The following is a 26585-nucleotide window of genomic DNA, read 5'->3' as shown; positions in this document are numbered from 1 at the left end:
TGGGCATCTAAAAGACCTAGTGTTGGTGACCGGTCGTGCATACAACTCTCTGCATTGGTGGAACACACAAAACCTTCGCAAGGGACGACCGTTCCAAGAGCCTGTTCCACAAATAGTGCTGACAACGGACGCATCTCTCCAGGGCTGGGGAGCGCATGTCCTCCGCTATACCGTGCAGGGGCTATGGACGACGCAGCAGCAAAAGATGCATATCAACCTGTTGGAGCTCATCTCAATCTTCATGGCAATGAAAGCATTCAAGTTTCATTTGTGCAACAAAGTCGTGCTGATCCGGACGGACAACATGACTGCCATGTATTACATCCAGAAGCAAGGAGGCACACACTCCCCACAATTGTCTCATCTAGCTCAGAGCATGTGGAAGTGGGCCATACAGAGGAACATGTTCCTTATGGAGGAACATCTCCCAGGCAAAGACAACGAGATGGCAGACCTGCTCAGCAGGCACAGCCATCAGATGCACGAGTGGGAGATACACCCCTCAGTGCTCCAACCATATTTCCAGCAGTGGGGTCATCCAGAGATAGACCTATTCGCCACAAAATAAAACGCAAAATGCCAAAGCTTCGCCGCCAGGTTCCCACACCCGCAGTCTCAGGGCAATGCGATATGGATGAACTGGTCAGGCAGATTTACGTACGCTTTTCCCCCAGCACCGCTCATACCGCTAGTGGCACGCAAACTGCGACAACACTCCATGACGCTCATCCTGGCAGGCGTGGTACACCACTTTCTTAGAACTTTCAGTGGTGCCTCACCAACGACTGCGCCTCACTCCCAGTCTCCTCACTCAGAGCCATGGAGACATTCAGCACCCAGATCCACAACAGTTGAGCCTTGCAATATTGCTCCTGAGGTCATAGTTTGGCTACCTCAACTTACCCCCTGACTGTATGAACATCATCAAGGAGGCAAGAAGACCTACTACCAGGGCATGCTATGCGGCCAAATGGAAGCGATTTGTCATTTACTGTTCCAATACTGACATAAATCCACTGGATGCCTCCACCCAAAACATCTGTTATTTGCTGCATCTATACAGATGCAATCTGGCATATAGTTCCATCAGGATACATTTGGCTGCAATGGCAAAACAGACAGCATATTTCTCTTTTCAGGGTGCCAGCCATTAAAGCTTTTATGGAGGGATTCAAGAGTGATCCCTCCCAGACACCCTCCTTCTCCTGTCTGTAATCTGAATGTGGTTCTCACCAGATTATTGGGACCACCCTTTGAACCTATTCACTCTTGTGAGATACAGTTTCTGACATGGAAAGTGGCATTTCTAGTAGCAATCACATCGCTAAGAAGAGTTAGTGAGCTTCAAGCACTAACTATTCAAGAGCCTTTCATGCAGGTTCATGCTAATAGGGTAGTGCTGCGTACCAACCCTACATTCATGCCTAAGGTGGTGTCGCAGTTCCACATAAACCAAACCATAGAGCTGCCCGTTTTCTTCCTAAATCCCGATTCAGTGGCAGAACGAGCACTGCACACTAGAGCTCTCCTGTATTACGTTGACAGGACAAAGGATTTCAGGAAAACTAAGCAACTGTTTGTTGCCTTCTCCCTCAACACAAAGGCAACCCCATTTCCAAATCGGGTATAGCCAGATGGGTTGTCAAGTGCATACAGATATGTTATCAAAAGGCTAAACGCACGTTAACAGTTCCCCCACAAGCGCATTCCACACGCAAGCTAGGGGCATCCATGGCTTTCCTGCGTAACATTCCTCTAGAGGATATATGTAGAGCAGCCACATGGACCACCATACATACATTTACCAAACACTACTGCGTAGATGTACACTCCAAACAGCAAGCTGCTGTAGGACAGGCTGTTCTCAAAACTCTTTTTTAGACTGCTGCAGCTGGCACGGGCAACCACCGCCAAGGAGGTAACTGCTATTTATTATATGCACAGATATGAATTCAGCAGCCCACATGCCTCGAACGGAATATGCTACTTACCAGTATGCATCTGTTCTTGGCATGTAGGGCTGCTGACATTCATATCGCCCGCCCACCTCCCCGGTGCCTGTCGCAGCTGCAGCACTCAAAATCATTCTCAGGCATGGTCATCACTTACTGTACTACACTCCATCTCTGCCACAATGGCGAAAAACAATCTGAAGATGGAGTCGATGCCCATGCGCACTGTAGTCCAGGGGAGGAGCCACCTATCTTGTGATACTTCGAAGACTCTTCCAGGACAACAATGTGCAATCATCCGGACCCAACACTAGGCGTTGATCTATGCACAGATATGAATGTCAGCAGCCCTACATGCCAAGAACAGATGCATACTGGAAAGTAGCATATTCCTTATTCAGCGCCATCCAACTTCAGTCCACCGTGTATCGAGACAAAGGTTAGCCTCTTATTTATCATACATTGCACTTTAGTGCCGTTTCCTCTACACAGTTAGCAACAAGCACGGATTTTTAGTATTTGCGTCAACGTGTGGCAGTCTCACCCACAAGCACACGCAGCACCCGGTCCGTTACCCCACCAGCACAGAAAGCACCCGACAGTTTGTCAACAGCATGAAAAGATAGTAGTCGTAGTCATAGTCAAAATCTTTATTCGGTTATTCGTACAGAAACAACCATAAAAGCACAATTTAATAAAAACACAAATAAAAACCTATATCTAAAAGCCACATATACAGAATTTATAATCACCGATTAATCAGGTACAGCAATAACAACGGTTCTGAATATTTAACCCTCCATGCTATTTCAGAATGTTATAGCCGATTTTAAAAAACCTATTACAAATAAAGTGTATTCGTGAGTTAGCAGCTGTAAATAACAAAGTGCAGGTCTAACCTGGTTAAAATTAATTTTTTTAAGAAGAGGCTTAAGATTAAACCTCCGAGGTGTATCATAAAAGGGACAAATAAATAAAAAGTGCACCAGATCCTGCGGAGACACGTTGTCGCAGCCGCAGGGTGGTAGCACTTGACCTCGGTGGCTGCCTTTCGGAACAGCTAGCAATAGGTGGAAGAGGTCCAGACGAAACCTAGTTAACAAGCGATCATAGCCTGGCATCGGCCAGGACAAGTAGGGTTCCATACTTGGTGTGGATTTCAGAGCAACGTAATTCCGGACACTGCATTTATTTATTTCCACCTCCTCACAATACAAGTGCTGTGAGAGGGAAAAAATGTTCCTCACGAACTCTACATCAGCTGTAATAGTCTGGTTTACAAAGAGCTCTGGGCGCCCCAATCTGGAGAAGCAAACTTTTAGATATTTTAACCACGGGATTTTAAGCATATTATCCCAGCATAAGGCTTCTCTCAAGAGTTGATTTAAAGGCAGGTCTTTGTTTAGCCAACATTTTAGCCAGCACATTAGTGGTCGTAGTGCTATGGTATCGCTTAGAAAGGGGGTGCCTAATTCTTTATGCACTATAAAGCTGGCAGTTCCTCTAGGAACCCCCAGCAGCTGTTTCAGAAAATAGTTTTCTGCCACTACAAGGTCATTAACTGCCGTGTGCCCCCATAACTCACTTCCATTACAGCCTATCGCCACGCTCTTGGCCTGATACATTTTTATCAGCGCAGCAATTGGCCGTTTGCCCATTTTCCTGGCAAAGTTAAAAATGGCAGCATTTGCACAAGTCATCTCCCCCCTTTTCCTCTTGACTGCAGGGCCCGATTTCAGCTGATTGTCAAACAAGACACCCAAATATGAAAACATTTTTGTTGTAGGAATCTTCTCCCTGTTAACATGAAATGAGAACGTCGTCTTGTATCCTTTCCCCACATTCATTACAAAAGATTTTGTGTTAATAGCAAGATCTTGGGATTTCATAAAACTATAAAAGGTGTCAAGGAGAGATTGAAGCCCTTTTGCGGTCCTAGCCAACAAAACGGCGTCATCCGCATACAGTAAAACAGGTAATCCTTTGCGCCCAACATAGGGGTAATCTGCACCTGTATTTAAAAGATTCTCCTCCAGATTATTAATATATAAATTAAAAAGAAACGGGGCCAAGATACAGCCCTGTCTGACACCCCGTTGTACTCCAAAGTCCGTAGTTACCTTTAAATCCTGGGAGTACCGTACATTGGCCCGGGTGTCCTGATCTAAATCCGCCAATAAATTTACAAGGATTTGCTCCACACCCATGTTGCCCATGGCCTCCCAAAGCTTAGCCCGGTTAACACAGTTGAAGGCTTAGGAGAGGTCCATAAAGGCCATGTGAATTGTACCCTGACGTGCCAAAGTATATTTTCCCAGGATCATATACAAGTTGAGGCACTGTGAAATGGTGGCGTGGCCTGGCCAGAAGCCATATTGAATCGGGGAGATTGTTGTGCTCTTCCACCCAGGCTGTTAATCTATTCAGGATTACACCACCCGCTTCTTTGACCACAGAGACAATTAAAGATATTGGTCCATAACAGGACGTGCTGTTACGGTCCCCTTTTTTAAAAACTGGGACTATTGTGGAAACCCCCCACGACCTTGGGCATCCGTGATCAGCGGCTGCATTAAGCACAGCGGTAAGAACAGGCGCCCACAGCGATGCCCGTGATTTAAAGAGGTCCGGGGGCAGGCCGTCGGGCCCTGGAGCTTTGTTACTTGATAAGCCCTTAATTCCCTTTTCAACCTCACAAATGGAAAAGCACGGAGGGTTAACTCCTAAAACACCTTTTTTTAGATACTGGCTGTGGCATGTTACTATTAAAAATAGATCTAAAGTGAGAAACCCACTCTTCTGTTATATTGGTGCCCACAGTGGAATCGTCTGATGATTCAAATAGGGGTTAATTTATAATTTCCCAAAACTTCGCACTATTTCCAAGGATTTTGGGGTCTAACAGATTTTCCCAGATGGAGGCTATAACTTCTGTTTTACGTTTGACCAAAGCCTTTTTGTAGCTAAGGCGTGACACCCGGATTCGTAACAGATCCCTAGGTCTGGCCTTTAGAGCCGCCTTTAAATCACGACTTGCCTTAGAGCAAGAGTGATTAAACCACTTTGGGTCGCTACGAACCTGACCTGAAGAGTGTACAGTTAACATTGCCCCAACTTTCGTAACAATACCATCAAAAGCTGAGAGAATCTCCTGGGCTGAGGATACTGGGGGACACACAAAGTGACAACTCTGCATCACACGTGTTATTAATCTTATCATACAATTGGTCAGAGTTCACCAGTGCCCACTTTAGACTTCGTTTACCGTCTACATTTTGTAGCCCCACCATCTATCCTCTTATCTCATAGTTTTAGCATCTTACCTCCCAGTGGAATACAAACTGGGTTGTGATCACTAAGCTGGTTCACTTGAATTTTAAAACCTGATATAGAGGAGCCGAGGACTCTGGAGAGAAGTATATGGTCAATATAGGATCCCCCCGTGTTACCTTTGTATGTGGGTACTTCATGAAGGGTACGGTCATCTACCAGAGACATAGCTGAGGTTAGGTCAAATTCGTTCAAGAATTCGTTCAGCAAGTTGCCCCGGCGAGTGTTATCAAGGTGGAAGCCTCTTAGTCTGTGACCCAGTAAGCCGGTTGCAGTATTTGCTGGGTTCCCACAGGGATGTACATTAAGGTCCCCTGCAATAAGGATGTGAGGTGAGAGGCTCTCCAAATTATTCCTGAGAAAATTACCTAGGTCAGCAAGCCTACAATCCCCTTTTTGGTTTACAGCATTATAGAAATTAATTAAAGTTAATGATTCTTTCCCGCTTTTAACTGTCAAAACTTTAATATCATTATTACAAAAGGAATACTTTTTTACAGTACATGTTAGTGCTAAATCGATATACCCAGCCAATCCCCCTTTAGCTCTGCCGCTCCTTAATGGCTCGGCTGGTACAAAGAAGCTTTTATACCCTTCTATGAATACGTTGTTCCCTACCAACCATGTCTCTTGCAGGCATATCACTGAAAAAGATCTTATAAAAGCTAACCAAGTCGGGTCATTGATTTTACCCGCTAAACCAGCAATATTCATGAGATTACGTTGTAACTCAAGACCGACAATTCTACTGGGCCCGGAGCTCGATTTCCCTATAGCTTTCCTTGGTGGAGCAACAGGACTGTCTTCAATACTAACCCCTACTACTATTTTCAAAACAGAATCATTATTCCGCTCACTTATTAACAATTGAGTAGGTTCACAGGTTTGTACGGGAGAGACATTAGTTGGACCTTTGTAGTTCGTAAATTCATTATCTGCCATTGATTGCCCAGGTTGTCTCTCAATCTTATCTCGTTCCCCAGGGATATCAACTAACAGTAGTTTTGAACTGACCCTTTGGGTAAGAGCGGAGCACAAAGCTACCTGTGCCTGTTCCCTATTTGCAATGCTATTTTGTAGTTCTAGGGAATTATCGATTGCTGATGACGGGGTCTTTACTCAGTCAATCCACTCCCTCAAGCCCTTCATGTAAGTGGAAGACATCAAATCAGTTGTATATAGGTACCCTATATTGGTTTTCGTAATATTCATGATACCTACTTTCTTGTGTGTAATTAGGACGCATATTGCCTTGAGCCATAAATTGGTTGTCATGGTGATCGGAATACCTACTATCGTGTGTGTAATTTGAAAACATCTCTTTGGGCCATGGGGGCGGTGGATAGAAATAACTAAGGTCTACTGTTTGGATCCTGTTTTCTAAATCACCATCCCTCCAGCCACGAATATAATTTACTTACACGCCTATCTTTAAAGTTTAGGATGGTACAATCACCTTCCTTGTTCTTTCTCCTCTTTCCCACCCAGTTTAATCTTCTGACATGGAGTATTTGGCCGTTTAGAGATGAGGGAATGGGCCTGTGTCTGGTTAGACAATGACTAACCTTGTTTTTTAGTTCATGATAATTTTCCGTCTTCCCCTCTCCTAAAATTGGTACTCCTATCATTACCACAGTAAAGGGGTGGGATTCAGGTGGTAAATCAATGTGTGTAATCATATTGACTGGCCTTGATCTTTTGGGTTGCTCCTGCTGGCTATTACTATTATTATTATTCAGACTCTCAGCTGCCCACTCGCTCTCATCCCTCCCTTTTGTGATTTCCGATCCTACATCTCTAGACTGGGCACTGAGCGGAGCCGTCTCGTCTCTACTCCCACCTGTGTTCTTTTGAGAGTCCTTTGATGTCTCCTTATACCCTTTGTCTAATAATATTGGTGGTTGTAGCTGTTTGACCATCTTGTGTATGCCTGATGCAGCAACTGGGATCTTCTTGTTATTTAGAAGGTTCACTGGCTTATCGTTTTTTATGTTGGATCTGTGTTTGAGGAGTTTTGGCAAGGTTCATCAGGAATTTATTATTCTGCTGTTGAACTCCTTCTATCTTCTCCAGTTTCACCCCTATCGTTTTTACTCTTTCATACAAGGGGAGCATAAGAGAATTCATTAGATGTTCCATTCTTGACATATGGGTCTCCACACAAGTGTTTAGCACTTGCCTGGTTAGACAAATCAGTATCAACAATGTCATGGCCTGTGGTTCCCTGGGTAGCTATTGTCTGTATTTGGTCTTCAGGTATAATAGTTTGTGCTGCCCTGTTAATGACCATCTGTGCGGGTCTCACATTTCTCCCCTGTCTAGATCTAAATTTGTGCCTCACAACTTTCAATATTGCCCTACGTTTATTTATGACCCTCACCCTTCTTCTGGAATGCGATTTACCTGTGTTCCCTCTCACTCGCATGCTGTTATTTGTGGAGGTCGCTTTATCAGATGGAATACTAACTTCATTAGTAATGCAGGCATCCGTCCCTTCTGCTCCATCTAACTCTATAGTAAGTATGGGAGGTTCTGCATTTATTTGCATATTAGGGGTCAATGACAACCTGCTTCCCTGGTTAGCGAAGTCAGGAGGAGGGGTTTTGTGTAGTAGAATTAGCTGGTTATTCTCTTTATCTGGGAAACCTGCAAATGATTCCATAAGGATAGAATCCTGTGAGTACGCCGTGATGTCAGAAGTATTTACGTTCATATTTGTCCCCTGAATTGGCTGAATGGAAAGGCACATGCTTGGGGATAGTGAAAGGTGCCTCTCGGTGCTCTCTATCGGGTTGACAACAACTCCTATGGTCTTTTGGAGCATTCTGTCAATAGCGGTGAGACTTGGGAGTGGCGTGGTGACTTGTGGCTTTTTTCTAGAAGTAGACAGTCTACATTGGGGTACTTTTTGTCTTACTCATGATTATCCAGTATTAGGGGTGTCTTTCATAGATTCACATGCCTGAATCATTCCCCGTCGTCGAGACGGGAGCCTCCGGTACATAAAAAAGTAATGTCCTATAGACATACATAGAGAAAAATAGGCCTAAGGGCCTCACCTTAGTAGCCTATACTTGTCCTTATGTAAAAAGGACCAAACTCTTAGAGCCAGCCAATCGGCTATCACCTCCCTCTAGTCTAGAACCTTCCTGGCTGGAGCCTCAGTCTCTCAGATTTTCTACTGCACGTTGTGCTAGGGAGTCTCCAGCCTGAGTTCTCCTCAGGATCTCTTCAAACCAACTTTTTCACCTTTAAAAGTGAGTTCTGGCTTCAAAGTCTTGAACAGGACTGCGTCAGGCTACTTATCACTGCAGTAAGTGTTTAATTCTTCAAATTCTGGAATGTCTGAAACCCAGAGGAAAGCCCTCTTCAGGGCCTGCTCTTCATGTGGGGAAAAAAAAGACTTCATGCTGATAAGCATGACCTGTGCTTGTATTGCCTCTATCCGGACCACATACCTAAAGACTGTGATTTGTAGGTCTTTTCCTCACAAAACCTTGAGGGACAGAGAAGGCCGACTGCTCATCTGGCTTGACAGACTTAAAGAGCGAGATAATGTGGAATCCTCGGAGGGGAGCTTTTCAATGGCCTCAGAAGCCTCCCTGAAGAGGCCACGGGTGACTTCCCCTGGCCCCTCAGACAATCCTCCTATGAAGGCACAAAAGAAGTCTTCAGAGGCAAGATCTACAAAATCCTCCGTGTCTATAAAAGATTCTCAGACCTTTAGGAAGCCTACACAGTCGTCCAGCAAACTTGCGACTTCCTCACAGGCGCAAAAAGGTGTTGCGGCGCCTGTTTGTCTCCACAGCGATGACGACTGTGTCGACGACGACAGCGTCGTCGTCGGTCTTCTCATCGACGACGACCACTCCATCGTCGACAGCAGGTAAACCTATCCCATCTATAATACTGCTGAAACCGTCGACGACCTCCAAGACCTCGTCGACGACGAAGATTGTCCCGTCGACATCGTCGATCAAGAGCCTCCCGTCAACGGGGGCGTAGACGACGAAGCCGTCGACGACGAGGGAATCGACGACGAGGAAAATTTAGTCTACTGAGGAACCGTCGACTAAGGTCATGCCGTCGACGAGGGTACCGTTGACGGGGGCATCATCGTCGACATTGACCTTCACTGAGCCGTGGAAGAAGTCCAAGCTCATAGAAATGTCATCTTTGACCCTGCCACCGTCAACAACACCGGAGACGACAGCGGGGGCTCCTGCAAAAGGTTCTGCGCCTGGCAAACTGACCAAGAAGCAGATTACACCGGAGACAACGTCACCAAGTAAGGTGCAAAGTCATTTGCCTACAGACATTCTCCAGAGTGAGGAGTCTGAAGAAGAACTCATGGATCAGGCTACTTCCCCTTCTGACCTTCACGTAAAATGTCAGAGCACGGACGAAGAACAGGATGAGATTAGCTACCAGGAGCATTCTTTGCAAGCTCATGTTCGCACAGAGGTCACCCCGATGGTATGACTTCCTGTTTCAATTGTGAATGACCTTAAATACCTTATACAGGACTACAAGCAACATTTCCCTGAAACACCGGCAAGTGAAATAGGGGGCCCGACGCCTGCGACAAATACACCAGCGACAGCCCCAAAGCAAACTCGTCCGACTACTCAGGTCCGCCATGAGACAGTGCCACCTCAGGTGATAGACTCATCAGAGGATGAACAAGAAGAATTGGAAGAGGGGGAAGTGCATGACACCCAGACGGATCCCGATGAGGATGATGAGTATGTGGCATCTTCCCCTGCCTCACCCCAACCGTGCCAAGCAGATTCACCGCCAGTGGATATTGGGGGTTTCCAAAGAATAGTGGAACGAGCGGCGAAGAGATTTCATATGGTAATGGAATCAACGGAGACAGAATGCTTCTTTCATGACTTCAAGGAGCAAACAAGGAAAACAACAAAGTCTATCCCGATGATAGAATTTCTCTGGGACCAGGGAAAGAAACTGATGCAGACGCCGGCCTCTTTACCTGCGGTGGTTCCACGCCTAGATAAAAAATACAAGGCTGCAACCACAGCACCGGCTTGCCTTAATGGACACCCGAAACCGGATTCGGTCGTAACACAGGCGGCCCAAAAGAATTCTCGCAACCCTTCCTCTCCTCTGTCAGCCCCACCGGACAAGGAAGGCAGGAAGTTGGACACAATCGGCAAAAGGTTTTCAACTACATTGGCCATGACCATCAAGATAGCCAACTCCATAGCCCTGTTGGGGCGTTATAACCGCCAGCTTTGGGAACATATAGTCCCATATATAGCGGGACTGCCGGACACAGTCCAGGAGGAGGTTAAGGCACTGCTTACGGAGGGTCAAACCTCGGCAGCTGAGATCATTGATTGTGCCATAGATGTCTCCATGACGGGCTTCCGGCAACTAGCGGGGGCAGCCGTCCTGCGCCGCCAGGGATGGCTGAAGGCAACATCATTCAGGCAAGAAGTGCAGACGAAAGTGCCGGACATGCCCTTCGATGGCCAGCATCTGTTTGGGGACAAAATTGACGAAGCGCTCCAAACTATCAAAAAGGACACCGATACTGCTAGAGCGCTTGGTACTTTGCAGGCAAGGAACCAGTCCTTTCGAGGCAACAGATCCAGGGGTCAGTCCTCCTACAGGGGATCCTATCAAAACAGGTCTTCGTATTCCTACCAGAATAAAACCCAGTATCAACAAACAGCAACAAGGTCGTCAGACCTCTTATGGAAGATCACACTTCAGAGGTAAAAACCAGAGGAGGGGCACTGGCGGACGCCAGTGACCAATTACTCCAGCCAGTCCAGCAACTATATCCCTCATTAAAAATTGGAGGAAAGTTGACCCATTTCCTACACAATTGGCATCTCATCACCACAGACCGGTGGGTTCTACAATTAATAAGATTCGGCCATTCCTTGGAATTCACCACCATCCTACCTGCAACCCCTCCACGCAGGCTTCCGCACAAACACCTACGCCTGCTACTCCAGGAAATATCTGCGATGTTAAAGAAAGGAGCGATCGAACGAGTTCATCCTTCTCAAAGAGGGAAAGGATTCTATTCCCGCTTCTTTCTTATACGCAAGAAGGAGAAGAAGTGGAGGCCCATACTAGACCTCAGGGCACTCAACTCTTTCCTGAAGAGCCAGTCGTTCAGGATGGTGACGATCCAAGAAATACTAGGCATACTGGAAAAAGGAGATTTTATGACCTTGGATCTCCAGGATGCCTACTACCACATCCCGATACTCAGGGGACACAGAAAATTCCTGAGATTCGAGGTAGCAGGACAACACTACCAATTCACAGTCCTGCCGTTTGGCCTCAAATCCGCACCGAGGATTTTCACCAAGTGCCTTTCCCCTGTAGCTGCTTTCCTGCGTCAAATGGGTCACCAAGTCTTCCCCTACCTCGACGACTGGCTGGTAAAGGCACCATCAGCTGCAGGCGCTACCGAATCCACCAACGCCTGCACCACTCTTTCAACAGCTCGGATTGACTCTCAATTACGAGAAATCGGTCATGACTCCAACAAGAAACATCACCTTCCTTGGGGCGACCTTGAACACGGAATGCGCAAGAGCATTTCCTTCAAAGGACAGAAAAAACAAAATAATATCTCTGGCCACGACTGTGGCATCAAGGAAGTCCCTAAGAGTCCGAACCTACAAGTCACTCCTAGGAATGATGTCTTCTTGTATACTCCTCATCCCTCACTGCAGACTCAGGATGCGCCCACTACAAGAGGCCCTTACGAACCAATGGACGCAGAGTACAGGTTCTTTCGAGGACATTGTGAAAATAACACCTCTAATATCCAAGAGCCTGGTATGGTGGAAAAATCACAAGAATTTGTCTATAGGACTGCGATTCCTGCTTCCAGCAGCACCTCTGGTAATCACCACGGATGCATCCCTGGAAGGCTGGGGAGTGGTCCTCTAGGACCTCCAAATAAGTGGCAAATGGTCAAATCAGGAGAGACTCCTCCATATCAATCTTCTAGAGCTGAGGGCTGTGTATCTGGCACTACAAGCCTTTTTACCACGAATCCAGACCTCCCAGGTGCTCGTCAGAACGAACAACACTACGACGATGCACTATCTCAACAAGCGGGGGGGGGGGGGGGGGGGAGAAGAGTTAACGCGCTCACTCGAATCGCAAAAGATCTGGAACTGGCTTGTACTACATGGAATCACGCTCAGGGCGGACTATGTCCCAGGCAAGGACAACACCATTGCGGACGCCCTAAGCAGGCAGAAATCCCTCTCCCACGAATAGGAACTCGACAGGAGTACACTGGATCACATATTCTCGGAATGGGGGATCCCAGGAATAGACCTGTTTGCCACCAAGGAGAACGCCAAATGCCCAAACTACGCAAGCTGGCGTCCCCATCCAAGGTCACTCGGAAATGCTTTTTCCATAGGTTGGTTCAGCGTATTTGCGTTCTCCTCCATTTCCGATGATTCCCAGGGTTCTCAGGAAAATGAAGGCGGAACCTTGTACCCTGATCCTGATTGCCCCGATCTGGCCAAGGCAGCACTGGTTCTCGGATCTTCATCGCCTCTCCATCAGGACACCGATTCGTCTGAAGCAGCACCCGAACCTGCTGACGATGTCCAAAGGGCAGGTGCAACACCCGAACCTGCAATCGCTCAGGTTATCGGCCTGGCTCCTGAGCACAGAGAGTTCTGTCATCTAAACATCCCGCAGGACTGCAGGGAAGTGCTGGCAAAAACAAGGGCGGACAGTACCAACAAAACGTACTCTCTCAAATGGAAACGTTTCTGCGTGTGGTGTTTGGAGAAAGGCCTGACACCACTCCTTATCACACCCGAACAGATCTTGCCATATCTTCTGCACTTGGCACAGTCAGGATTGACACACGCGTCCATAAAGGTGCATCTGGCAGCCATTTCACGATTTACCAGGACCTACAAGGGACCGTCCCTCTGGTCCAATAGACTTATCAAGCAATTCTTAAAAGGACTATATAGATCCTTCCCAAGACCTAGAAGGGTCCCACCAGCGTGGCACCTCAATTTAGTCCTCAACCAACTCATGAAGCACCCTTTTGAGCCCATTCACCGAGCATCCATCAAGTACATCTCATGGAAGACGGCTTTGCTGCTCGCTCTAACATCTGCCAGGAGAGTCAGCGAGCTACAGGCTCTATCCATTCAGGAACCCTTCATGCAGTTCAAGCAGGACAGGGTGGTGTTGAGGACAAATCCAAAATTCATACCGAAAGTGCCTTCAGACTTTCACCTTAATGAGCCAATGGTTCTACGTTCCTTCTTTGTGAACCCTTCAACCGCAGCGGAAAGGACGCTACACTCCTTGGACCTCCAAAAGGTGTCTGAAGTTTTACATTGATAAAACAAAGAGCTTCAGGAAGTCGTCACAACCATTTGTGGCCTACAGTAGGCCAAGGATGGGTATATCTCTAAGGAAGCAGAGCATCTCTAGGTGGATCTCCTCGGCGATAGCATTCTGCCATGACAGGGCCGGACGGCCTTTGGGTGCTAATGTTCAAGCCCATTCCACCAGAGCAATGTCCACATCAGCAGCGCTGTTCGCTGGAGTGCCGATATTGGACATATGTAGAGCGGCGACGTGGAAGTCCCCGTACACCTTCTCCAGACACTACTGCCTGGATGCTGAACTTATGAAGGATGCAGCAGTGGGCCAGGCAGTGCTTCGCCATCTATTCCAGTGAGGTGAGCCTTCAAACATCCCGCCATCCTGGTATGCACATCTCTTTCTATTATGATATGTTGATGTATGCTAATGTTTCAAAGTCACAGGGTGTGTATTCTCGGAAATGACTATATAGCATGATTACATCAGAAATGTGCATAGTGTATTGCTAACTACTCTGATTCAGGCATGTGAATCTATGAAAGACACCCCTAATACTGGATAAGAAATGCGTTACTTACCTGTAACAGCAGTTATCCAGTATTGGTGTCTTTCATAGATTCACATGCAACCCTCCCGCCTCCCCTGGAGGGACTCATGTTCTCTATACCTGTATTACGCCTACCTAGCTTGGTGCGTACGAAAATCTGAGAGACTGAGGTTCCTGCCAGGAAGGTTCTAGAGGGAGGTGATAGCTGATTGGCTGGCTCTAAGAGTTTGGTCCTTTTTACATAAGGACAAGTATAGGCTACTAAGGTGAGGCCTATGTATGTCTATAGGACATTACTTTTTTATGTACCGGAGGCTCCGTCTCGACGACGGGGAATGATTCAGGCATGTGAATCTATGAAAGACACCGATACTGGATAACTGCTGTTACAGGTAAGTAACGCGCTTTTTTACCTTGGTGCAGCTATGAATGTACTAGACTACACTATACCCCACTTAGCACTAATTATCATACAATCAGAGTACATCGACTTGCTTATAAAAAAAATTAAAAGGAAAAAGAGATACCTATAGCAGGTACTTAAGCATAAACAAATGTGTGGGGTAAAAGTCACCTTAGGCACAGTTCCAAGGGGTGTGAAGACTAAGGGGGGCGGCCCAGTCCAGTCTCCGTCAGGCCCTGGAGGGCCCGCCCTTTGCGTGGGCTTCGCTCGGCGTCCCGCGAGGCTGGGCTGACGCCATTCTTATGCGCCTCCTGGCGCGGTCTCCTGATGCGCATGGTGCATGGGCTGCTGGGGGTTGAAGTCCCCTGGCCCGCTCTCCACTCGGCGGCTGCACTTCCCAAGTGACGAAGGTGAGTGAGGCAGCGGGAGGCAGGCGGCAGGTTCCGTAGGCTTTCTGGGTGTTTAAAAATCTGGCAATACGGTTGTGTTCAGGTAGCTGGCAAGCCCAACAGGGGCAACAGGTTCTCTGTCAAGGTTCCCCGCTCGGCGGGGGCTGACGCAGTTCTTATGCGCCTCCTGACGCGGTCTCCTGATGTGCGTGGCGCATGGGCTGCTGGGGGTTGGAGTCCCCTGGCCTGCTCTCCACTCGGCGGCCGCACTTCCCAGGTGACGAAGGTGAGTGAGGCAGCGGGAGGCAGGCGGCAGGTTCCGTCGGCTTTCTGGGTGTTTAAAAATCGGGTAATAAGGTTGTGTGCAGGTAGCTGGCAAGCCCAACAGGGGCTACAGGTTCTCTCTGTCAAGGTTCCCCGCTCAGCAGGGGCTGGCGCAGTTCTTATGCGCCTCCTGGCGCGGTCTCCTGATGGGCGTGGCGCATGGGCTGCTGGGGGTTGAAGTCCCCTGGCCCGCTCTCCACTCGGCCGCACTTCCTATGTGACGAAGGTGAGTGAGGCAGCAGAAGGCAGACGGCAGGTTCAGTCTGCTTTCTGGGTGTTTAAAAATCGGGCAATAAGGTTGTGTGCAGGTAGCTAACAAGCCCAACAGGGGCTACAGGTTCTCTCTGTCAAGGTTCCCCATGAAAAGATCGTATCTTCACCCATTTGTACATATGGATGACACATTGCACTTCAAGCACTACTTTGAGTATATTAACAGCTAAAAGCATGTGTAGTATTGATTACCTCGTTGATTGTACCATCTCACAATGCAAGCGATTCGACGGTTAGTGGCTATGTTAAATGCATGTAAAAGAAATATGTAAGTAAGCAACAGAATGCAGTTGGTTCTGATTATGTTCTTTATTAACAGATGCCCCTGTAGAAGGGACCATATGTCCCGAAATGCATCGGGCCAGTCAAGAAACCATCGCATTCTTCGATGGATCATCTTCATAGAGAAGGATTTTGATATATTGTGAACAACAAACAAAGTTCAAAGAATTATATTATGAAAAATCTGTGTGATGTAAATACAGGATGTATATGTATATTGGTTCGAAACAAGTATATATGATTAACAGAAAATACTGAAATACAAGTAGCAAATGACACAAACACATTGAGTCACATATTTATTCAATGATATCAAGTTGAACTGTAGAAAGCAGAAGAAATTGTTTTAAGCTGTGCATTGGGTTAGGTCGTGACAATATCTTGTACCTTCCATTCAAACAATTGAGTAAACCTAGGGACTGGCAGCCCTATGACACCCAATAGCACGCAACAGTAAGATTATCAAAGAGTTTATGCCATTATAAAAAGTTTAACTTAATTAGACTTAGGTGTGCTAGTGAAAAAAAACCTCCAATTGTGTGTATCATAAGCCTGTTCTTGAACCTCTACCCGCTGTCCCTAAATCCTTAGAGATAGCAGGGAAGTACATCACACTCTCACTGCTATCCTGTTGATGATCTCTTAGCGTTCTGGTTTGTACTTTTCGGGAGCTGTTGCCTAACGTGCACTTAAGCTATAGTACACGCTCATAGCACTGAGGGGGTGTTTATGAACCACCAGTACAACGCCCTACTACTTGTTGGGCATTTACTATCCGAGCACCTCAAAAGATCAAATAAGAAGTGTTTGAGCATTTGTCCTGCAGGCTCATTTGCTGCATCGGCTGTATTGGTTCTGAGGTGCAGTCTGGCTGATTCCATTAAACTATAAAACTAAGAGTGTAATTCTGAAAGGGTGGTAAAAGGATCCTGGAGGTGCATGTGACTAGGAAGGAGCAAGGAAACTCATTGTGTTCCACATATATGTGGAGCGCTTCCTATGGTGAGGCAGAAGAATGTTTGTGAGTCTCTATATAGAGTACAGTCTTAGTTTGAATTGACTCATTTCATCTTTGCTTATCAGCTGATCGTGAGAGCAGGTACGAGGAAGAAGAGGAACAACTGTCTCAGAAAAGCAAGAAGAGGAAGAGTTCAGGTCCTGTCAGCGTCTCACCGGCCAAGAAGAAGAAGAAGAAGTGAAGTCTCCTCCTTTCTTTGCCTATACATTCTTGCGCCCTACAATATCTTTGCACCCTCTTCCCAAACAAACATCTTACATGGAAAGACGTTTTGCTGAACTTGTTTTGTGGCGTTTTTCATCCTTTTTCACAATGTGTTCATGGACCAATCTTTCTTACCTTCAACTACAGCCAGCCTACCCTGTCTTGACACCCAGCCCACCCACAAACACGCCTCTCATTTTGGGATGTTCTTAAACTACAGATGCTGCTCCTGGAAAACCTAGTTTAAGCTGCTGTTACCTGCCAAGAACTTTCAAGGATGGACTGGCGCACTTAACTGGGGGCAGTTGAAGGAAGGGAAGCACTATCCTTGTGCAAAGGACACTACCTTTTTTCACTGGGGGAAAAGGTTAAGACTGCACATTCTTTCTACTGGTCCAAGGGGATATGTTTCAGCCTCATCTGGCCTGAACACTTGTATAAAAATCTTCTTAAGCCTCCCTCCACCTGGTTTGTCATACACCTTAAAATCCAGTATCTCCCTGATTTTGTTGTGGGCACTAGAGGCAATTGGTCTTACATCATGGAGGCCTTGTGTATGAGTGGGTCACCACCTTACTGTCTCAGTTCTGACTCAGTTTCTTGAGTTAATGAAGTGATTCTCTTGTAAGGGTGTGAACTACCCCATACAACTCTAGTTTGGTTTCCTGCCGATTTAGATGTTTTTTATATGTAATATATTCCTTTCTTGTGATATTTATCAGCAGGTCCACGTTTTCCTATTGTTTTAAGTTTTGAAAATAAATAACTTAATTGTAGAGTTTATTTTCTTTTACTTCAATATATGTAGCCTTTCCTTTTTGCCTTCTGCTCTCATATTCCCTTCATATGCACACCCTGCTGTGTGCCCCACCTATAGACTTGGCCAGCTGAAAGTATGTTTTTGGAATCTGAACCTCTGGTTTTTATTTCTAAAAGTGGGTAGTCTGGGTGTTTCTCTTGTTGTCGGGGAAGGTCTGGGACTTTAAATGTCTTTTTTTTTCTTTCTCTTAGCAGTGATTAACAGAATTTACGAACTTTGGAAAACCTAAAAAGACAAATAAAATATTTTTTTTGTATGTCTACTTTTAAAATTTTTCTTTTAGCTGTTGTCTCTTGATATTTAAGTTGTGTGTAATCTGCCTTTGGTTGTACGCCATGCTTGTGACGATAATGTTTTGCCCTGCTTTCCGTGTCATTGTGTAGCTATTCAATCTTCTGTTGTAGTAGTGTAACCACAGGAGCCTCCTCGATTGGGGCTTGTGTAGGGGTAACTCCATGCATATAAAATTTCAACAGAGGCTATAAATTAGCATAATAGCATGTGTTGGCTGCAGATACACATGCTATGCATACTTCTGCCATATAGTATTGGGCCTGGACTCTGCAAGATGTTTTTCCCTTTAGCAGGTTTAATGATTGGTGTTGTTTCTCCTCCCCCTCGAGGCATTGTGCATGTAAAACCCTTAGTTCCTTAGAAAGTTTTTTCCCGCTGTTTGGCTCGAACGGACTGTCTCAAAGCTCTGCAGAATTCGATGCCACATGGCCTATGGGAAAACAATGAAGATCGGAAGATCAACTACTACACCTGGAAGAACTTCCCGGCTTCCAAAAAGTCAACAGCTGTAGGAAGCTGGCTCTGTATATACTATACCAAAATGAGGTACAGAATGGACAATGCCCAGTCCTACCCTAAAGGTAGGCAGAGGTAAAAGTAGATAGCACCTTACTCTCTATTTGTGGTAATGTGGGCAAGCAGTAAGGCTTTATCAGAATATTAAGCATTTTTTGTACACACTCAGGCAAGAAATGATGTCACACGCTCAAAGACTGAACTTCGGACCAATTTGTATCAAAAATATTTAGTTATTTTATGTTCGAGTCAAAGGTAGGTGACTCCTCCGATCGGTGATAGTGAGCATAGACTCCATTGTTAGACTGTTTTTTCCGCCATTTGGTTAGGACGTGAATTGCTGAGCTCCGGTTCGACAGTTTCTCAGGTTCCCCTCAGTGCGCAATCCACTTACCCTCAACAGTATTGTTATTCGATCACATTTCCCTTCTCCATGTATCATATCGACTCAGAAAATTTCTTTTGAATGGAAACTTCGTGGGAGGCCGGTGGGCCTAGCCGCGTTGAGTCAGCTCGCTTGAAACGGATTGTCGATGGAACAAACTCAATCTAAAATCTGTTCTGGGTGTCGAACCAAGTACCAGCAAACCCACTCTACGAAGTCTGCAATGTGTGTCTGTCTCTGGAACATGACAAACAAGACTGCGACACTTGCTGATCGATTCGCTCCAAGAAAATGCTCCGTGGCTGTCTGGCTCAACGTATCGAAATGTAACAACAACATAGTGGTTCCGCTCCTGATCTCTACAGAGAAGATTCCGACCACGATGTCTTTGACCCGCAAGGAGCATAAGAAGACAACTCCGACATGGAAGAAGACATTCCGCAGGGTCCGCGTGCTCTGAGTACTGATACTCCCTGCCGCAAACTCTGCCCAAGAAAAAGGCTCTGGTCCCTCATCTGCCTTTGGCCCAAGGTCAGCACAGAGAACAGGTTTCCAACACCCCGCCTTCGGGCTTGACGCTGAAACTAATACCAAAGCCTTACGGCTCGGAATAGAGTCTGCCCCATTCGGGTACCAAGCAGAAACATTCAGCACCAAAACATGTTCTTGTGACAATCCCTTCGATACTGAAAACATCATCGGATCGAAAAACTTGGACACCAAAAACACCGGCTCCAAGATTTTTGGCACTGACTGAGAAAACAGCTCCCACTCCATCCAAGGAAACATGGTTTAGACGTCCCGCCTTTCAACCCGGACCCCGAACAAAAATAATTGGTCATTAATTCCAAAACTGGACATACTCATGCGACATGGCCAGTTAAATGCAAGCCAGAGTCTGAGGACATTTACCACATTCCTCTTAAAAGGAAAAGTGTTGGTACTATCCCTTCTCCTCTATCACCTTCCTTCCCACCTAACCCAAATTTGCTTAACACCCACAAATTCACCACAACTATCTGACAACCAGGATGATAAGGATGGAGCAGATGACAATAGTCCTGTTATTTGGAATGATTACAATACGGATTCAAACACGGGCATTGACCCAGACTTATACCCTGCAAAACCCTCTCCACCAGATGATCATGTAGGGTACATAAAATTATTAAATAGAGCTGCTGAATGTCGTGGAGTTCAGCTTCACAAATATATCCGAAATTGTTAGAAAGTGGCTCTATACATATACACTGGACCAGAATAATGTACAGTGTGTATTGAGTCCACAAACCCAGAGGTATAACAGAGATTAAAGCCAGGTGTGACCTTACTCTCTAAAGTGGTAGCTTGGTCGAGCAGTAAGGCAGTACCAGAGGACAGTGTAAAGCGTTTGCTGTACACACTCAGTCAGCAAAAGGTTTCACACACTCAAAGACTGAACTCCAGGCCAATTCTTTTTATATCAAAGATATAGTTTTATTTTTAGAACCAACAGGTATCAAAATATACTGTTCTCATTATGAGAGGTCTCAGAAGAGTACTTTGCAGAAAGGCAATAAACTTTGTAAACACAATAGGTACAGCGGTTTGCAGTAGGCAAAACAGTTCTACACACAATTTAGCATTGAGCTCAATGGACTTTCCTATATAAACACAGTTGATTACTTTGTAGATTACTTTGGTAGTTCCAGGACTGGATCCTAGATTCAGTCCTGGGGACTAAGCTGAAAACAATTTAGTAAAAACGTTTTAGTTACTGCAGTGATTTTTCAGCAATATAAAGCGATTTTAAAAGTTCACACTTAAAAACTTTTCAACAGAAATCTGGCAATGTTATCCAATGGGAGAAAATTCAGGTTGCAGGTAAACTACGATCTTGTTACTTTTGTAATCCTGTAATACTGGGCTCCTACATCCAGCACTAGGGGCTCAACTTAAAACAGGTACATGATTTCGGTTCAGTATTTCATATGATTTTTAAAGAATATTTCGAGTTTTCAAAAGTAGACACTTAAAAGAAATTTCATAGAAAAGCAGACCATGGATTCCTATGGAGAAAATACAGGTTACTAGTAAACCCAGTAAGGATTACTTTTGCGCTTCAGTACTGAGCTACAAGGTACAGTACTTGCTTCTCTCCTGATCACAGGTGAGTACTTCGGTTGATTTTATATGAATATTTTAAGTTTCCAAAACTTCACACTTAGAAGATTTTTCTAATCAAGCCAGTCAATGTTATCCAATGGCAGGTAAGTGAGTTACCGATTTCCAGGTGAGTACTCGACTGGTGAAGTTAAGGTTCTGGGCATAGATTCAGGGGTCCCCCAGGGTCAGGTAGGTACAGTTGGTTTGCCCTCATGGGCAGCCGGGTTCGGAGGTAGTTAGGCCCAATGTTATCCAATGAGGGGCAGGGGGCCTCCGGTTGGTGGCTGCTGGCTAGCAGGCCACGCGGCTGTGGGAGCTGGGCTCCTGGTCACTTGTTCAGGGCAAATGGGGAAGTAGGATAGGACAAAGGTGGCACGGCCAGCTGCACTCGGTGGCTGGGTGCAGGGTGCTTTTGAGCCGTTGGGCGCTCAATGTTATTCAATGGGAAAGGTAAACGATGAACAAAGGCTGCAGGCTCAGACGGAGACTCTTCAGGGGCGACCACCACTCCGAGAGGTAAGTTGGGATATTGGAGCACAGGTGGGTACCCCAAAGGAAGGCGCAGGGAGCTGCAGGGTGCAGGGGTGTCTTTGGGTGTCGAGAAAGCTTACCCTCAGCTGGTCGCGGTTGGAGGGCCCCCTGGTTCTGAGTCTGCAGGCGTCGTCTGGGTCGTCGTGGAGGTTCTTTGGGCACTGGACATCAGGTCCCCGTTGCCGGGGAGACGTCCTCGTGGTCTTGCATTACTCGGGCACGGGCCGGGCTCGGCGGGTGCAGAGTGGGCTGGTCCGGAGCTTCCTGGGTGGCACGTGGGGGGGTTGTTGCAGCAGAGCCTCTGCTGATGGGATCACAGTCTTTAAGAGGGTCAAGGCAGGCAGGTCCTCTGGGTGTCCCAAGGTTGCTGTTTGCAGGAGTCACCGGGATTTAGGCAGGAGCAGATTCCAGGACAGACAAGCCGGTAGGGCTGGGGCCAAGTCAGTTGTCCTGTTAGCAGCTGCTCGGCGGGTCTTCCTCTTTATCTTCTTTTCCTATCGATCTGAAGCAGGACTGTTCAGGGAGCCCCAAAATACTGAATTTAGGGGCGTTACAGGTAGGGTAAGGGCAGGGACCAATAGGTTCCTGTCCTGGAGTGGTTACACCCCTAGCCTGCTCCTCTCCTGTGGGAGGGGGCAGGAGCCTAGCTGTGACTGGGCAGGGTGCCCCATCTTCAAGTGGCTGGAGCCCGGGATCGTGCTTCACCTAGTCTCCCCCACCTGAGGGGTGGGGTTGGCACAGCCCCCTTCCTGATGTAGTTTTTCCCGCCAGAGTGGGGGTTAGGACTGGTGGGGGCTAGTTGCTGGGGACAGCAAATGGTCTGGAGAAGCTCACAGGGGCGGCATGCCTTTGAAGCTTACCCCTGCCCATCCTGGGGGAGGAGACCTTGCACCTCGCCCAGGATGTGAATTGTTGCAGGCCCAGGAGAGCGGGTGTCTTTCCACCCAGGGATCCAATAACATGTCTGCTGTGTGTGGCAGCCTCTGCAGCCACTCAGCCCAGACGTGGGTTGTAGGTTAGGTTTTCAGGGGGTATCTCTAAGATGCCCTCTGGTGCATTTCACATTAAATCCCACACTGGCATCAGTGCGGGATTAATGTGCTGAGAAGTTTGGTACCAAACTTGTCAGTCTTCAGTGTAGCCATTATGGTGCTGTGGAGCTCTAATTACAGCCTCCCAGCACCATACACTCTTAATGGCATCACTGCACTTACAGTGCCCAGGAATGGCCCTGGGCAGTGGCGGCTGGTGGCATTTGAAAGTGGCGTGGCGGAGCAGGAGAGCCTGAACCACCTACGGGGTTCCAGGGATTCACCCCCAGGGATGGATCCAAAAAACACAAAGCATAGACCGATAAAAACTGCAATTGCTTTCTAGTAAACAGCACAAACACCCCCAGGAACACTAAAAACACCACTAGGTCTAGGAACAGCAAAAACACACCACGAACAGCACAACCACCCCAAGGAACAGCACACACTCCCAGGAACAGCACAAACACCCCCCCTAGGACTTGAAACAGCACAAACACATCCATGCAGTGGCACATCTGCTGGTCATGCAATGTGGCGTGACCCGGCTGTGCGTGGAATTCCTAGCTCCAAAAGATAACGGGTCCAAACAATGACCATGATTCGGGATGTGTAACATTGCGTCATTTTTCCATTGTGTAATATGTGTAACCTTTGTGGAAGTTGCAGATAGCACCTAAATCACTCTCAGGGGGGCCACATAAGTGACGATAGCGCTCAACTGCAAAATAGTGCTTTATCAGGACCTGTGCTCATCGGCACAACACTAAATCAGGCCGACCATTATATTAGTGCAGCACTGTTTGCATCACAGACGACATCATGGGTACACACGTTTTGTAGATACGACACTGCACTGTTTCACTACAATATTGCTGCTGTCTGTGTAAACCAACTGTGTGCATGAATCTAAAAAGGCTACAATTTGTAGGCTGCGCAGCGCTTGAAAATAATGTAGTGCCAACTGGCAATATTCTCCAAACGTGTGCTTTGCAAATGGTGACCGATAATTATTCTTAACTCCCCGACTAACTCCTCATTTGCACAATCAGCGCCAGCCATGTGTGCTCTCCTGCTGTGCGGACATGTTACTCAGTTATGCGTTTAAATGGAATTTCAGTTTTATTGTTAAACAGTTCAGCTGGCAGAGGAGCGTGATGTGTTGGAGTTTGGTAGCTTTGACCTACGCTGAGCATTATATCCATAACATCATGTATGCACCTAATGATCCTATCACATGCTGCACCCTAGCATTACTCTGTGAAATCTGTTACCACAGTTACCTATGGGGTGGCCGTATGAAGAATGGTGGATGCTAGTGAGATTTAGCAAATTCATGATACATTTATCAAGATGTTTTTAGCCTTACCCTGATCCTGTTCCCATATCATTTGTCATATGAGCTGGGTCTGCCTTATATTGCAGATAAATTGCCACCAGTGTTACTCTTGCACTCAATAGGAGAGAGGGAAACGGTTGCATTACATCCACAGATCCTGAATGATTGTATAAACTTACAGTATGCCCCAGCGATTCCCTGGTTATCGTATGTAAAGCATACTTTGGAGGATATGGGCCTGCCTGAATTGTTTAATTCTCGCACCGCCTGTTTGCTAGTTAATAAGGTGAGATTGAAAGAGGTATATTTAGCCATGGCTGCTCTTAAAAGAAGGGTAACATACTAACACATTATGTTGTTCACTACAGTGGTCTTCCCTCTTGCCTAGGCTTGCAATCTGACTTAATATTAATTTAGAACTTGCAACATCATTTCGATCTCACTAGATTTCATATGAATTACCTCTTGGTAATGCTGGGCTTTCCTCCCGATTGTTTCTCATCGCAGGAACTCGATTTTTGTCCATGCGATGGTGTGTTAATACACAGGGCCGTTGTTTTTTTTTTACATTACATACCCAGGCTGCAGGAAATCTCGGCTGTGTGTGCATTCCAGTCTCACCACCATAATCGCCGTCTGTGTGCGCGTGACAGCATGGCAGCATGCATGCCACATTAAAAAGAATAATGCATTCTTTTTAATGTGGCATGCATGCTGCCATGCTGTCACGCGCACACTGACGGCGATTATGGTGGTGAGACTGGAATGCACACACAGCCGAGATTTCCTGCAGCCTGGGTATGTAATGTAAAAAAAAAAACGGCCCTTTGTATTAACACACCATCGCATGGACAAAATTCGCATTATCATTAATATGCCAGGCTTATCATCAGTGCTGTGCTACTAGTGCTGGAGTGGCGGCACAGGAAAAAATTTACGTGGTAGTGGTGGGTGGTGTGGCGGTCCGGACCCGTACAGTCTGTGGCACAGTCTAGAGACTCCCTCAGCTTGCACGTAGTTTGCACACAACCAACGACGAACTGCAGACTCGACTCGAGTGGAATGAACAGACAGACTGCTGGTGGTCACTAGTCTCTCTACTCACTGGTCTTGTTGTGACTAGACTCTTCGTTCGTTGTTCTCTGTACTTTACTACTTTCAGAGTTTCACTTTCTTTTTTACCACTTGTTGTTGTGCCAGGCAGCAGTGCACCACGCACAGTAACGTGACAGATAGCGTAAAAATGGCCAATCACCTCGACATGGGCTGAAATTAGCCATGTGGTGATTGGCCATACAGTGCGGTCCCTAAGCAGAGCAGCCAACACCCACGCGCGCCACCATCCTGCTGCAGCAGCCAATCCTGGCGCAGCGTTAACAGCAACACTGCGCCAGGATTGGGCTACGAGCAGGATACTATCTGCCCATTAGGAGACCGGGGGCCCCGGGTCCCTGCCTGGCAGTCCCTGTGTCTCGAGTACCATAGAGGGGGGGGAAGGTAGAGTCCACTACTATACGCATGCGCCGGCAAGTAGACATTTGTAAGACTCCTGGATTCCACATGCGCATTGTTGCGCTGTCTACTCTGAGTCCCCGACTGCTTTGTTGTGCGCTGCCTCCTGTCAACATCTCCCGCAGCCCCGCCCCCCACGGCCCACTTCCTATAGGATGCCCGATTCTGTCATACTTTTCCGGGCAGGTAGCGCGCAGTGCGCTAGATGATTTATTTATTATCAGAATATCAGACATCAATGCATTTTGTAAAAAGACTTTAAATGCATTTGTGGCGTGTGGGGTCGTCCATGGGTAGTGGGGCAACGCCCCAACGCCCCCAATGGACGCACCGCCACTGGCCCTGGGTACTGTAAGGGCACAGGGCTCATCCACCTTTACCCACACCTCTGGCATAGGGCACCCAGCTAGATGGGTGACTGAAGTATGCCAGGGCAGTGGGTTCTGTGGGCATTGCACACAGGAATGTGTGCCATGTTGACTCTTTGTTTAGTTCTGTACTTAGACACTGCCTGCAAAGGCAGTGTGTGGGTGTCGGGGGTACAGGTCCCTGAGAGTGGCACAGTAAGTGCTATAGTCCTCTGGGGTCTTCTCTGGTCACTAGGCCCTGGGTACCTAGGGTGCCATTTACTAGGGGCTGACTGGTGGCCAGAGATGCCAATTGGGTTGTAGTTTTAACAGTTTTAGGGAAGGAACACATGCCCTTGGTACCTGGTTGGCAGGAACCCAGGGCACACCCAGTCAAAGCTCATCAGCAGTTCACAAAAAAGTGGGGGCATATTAATACTAGAAAGATGGCACTTTCTCACAGAAATGTGTAAAGTGCACTACTCACCCGTGAGGTTCTCAAGGCGCTGGGTGGGGGGGGGGGGGGGAGAGGAGCTGCTACTGCTCGAATAGTCAGGTATTCAGTTGCCTCCTGAAGGTTAG

At 47.0% G+C, this 26585-nt stretch overlaps 1 protein-coding gene across 1 annotated transcript in view; it reads left to right on the top strand.

The window, feature by feature from the left end:
• The window catches only part of SUPT16H (SPT16 homolog, facilitates chromatin remodeling subunit), a 270497-nt gene extending 252338 nt beyond the window's left edge, over positions 1-18159 (top strand). Inside the window, exon 26 of the mRNA XM_086923629.1 lies at positions 16945-18159. Within this exon, the coding sequence (XP_086779755.1) occupies positions 16945-17060 (116 nt within the window). The 3' untranslated portion in view covers positions 17061-18159. The remainder of the gene's footprint in view (positions 1-16944) is intronic.
• Positions 18160-26585: the final 8426 nt, after the last annotated feature.

The sequence above is a fragment of the Lissotriton vulgaris genome, chromosome 5, assembly GCF_964263255.1.
Source record: "Lissotriton vulgaris chromosome 5, aLisVul1.2, whole genome shotgun sequence".
NCBI classification, from domain to species: domain Eukaryota; kingdom Metazoa; phylum Chordata; class Amphibia; order Caudata; family Salamandridae; genus Lissotriton; species Lissotriton vulgaris.
Note: the sequence above shows the minus strand (reverse complement) of the source record. Positions and strands in the feature narration are given on the sequence as shown.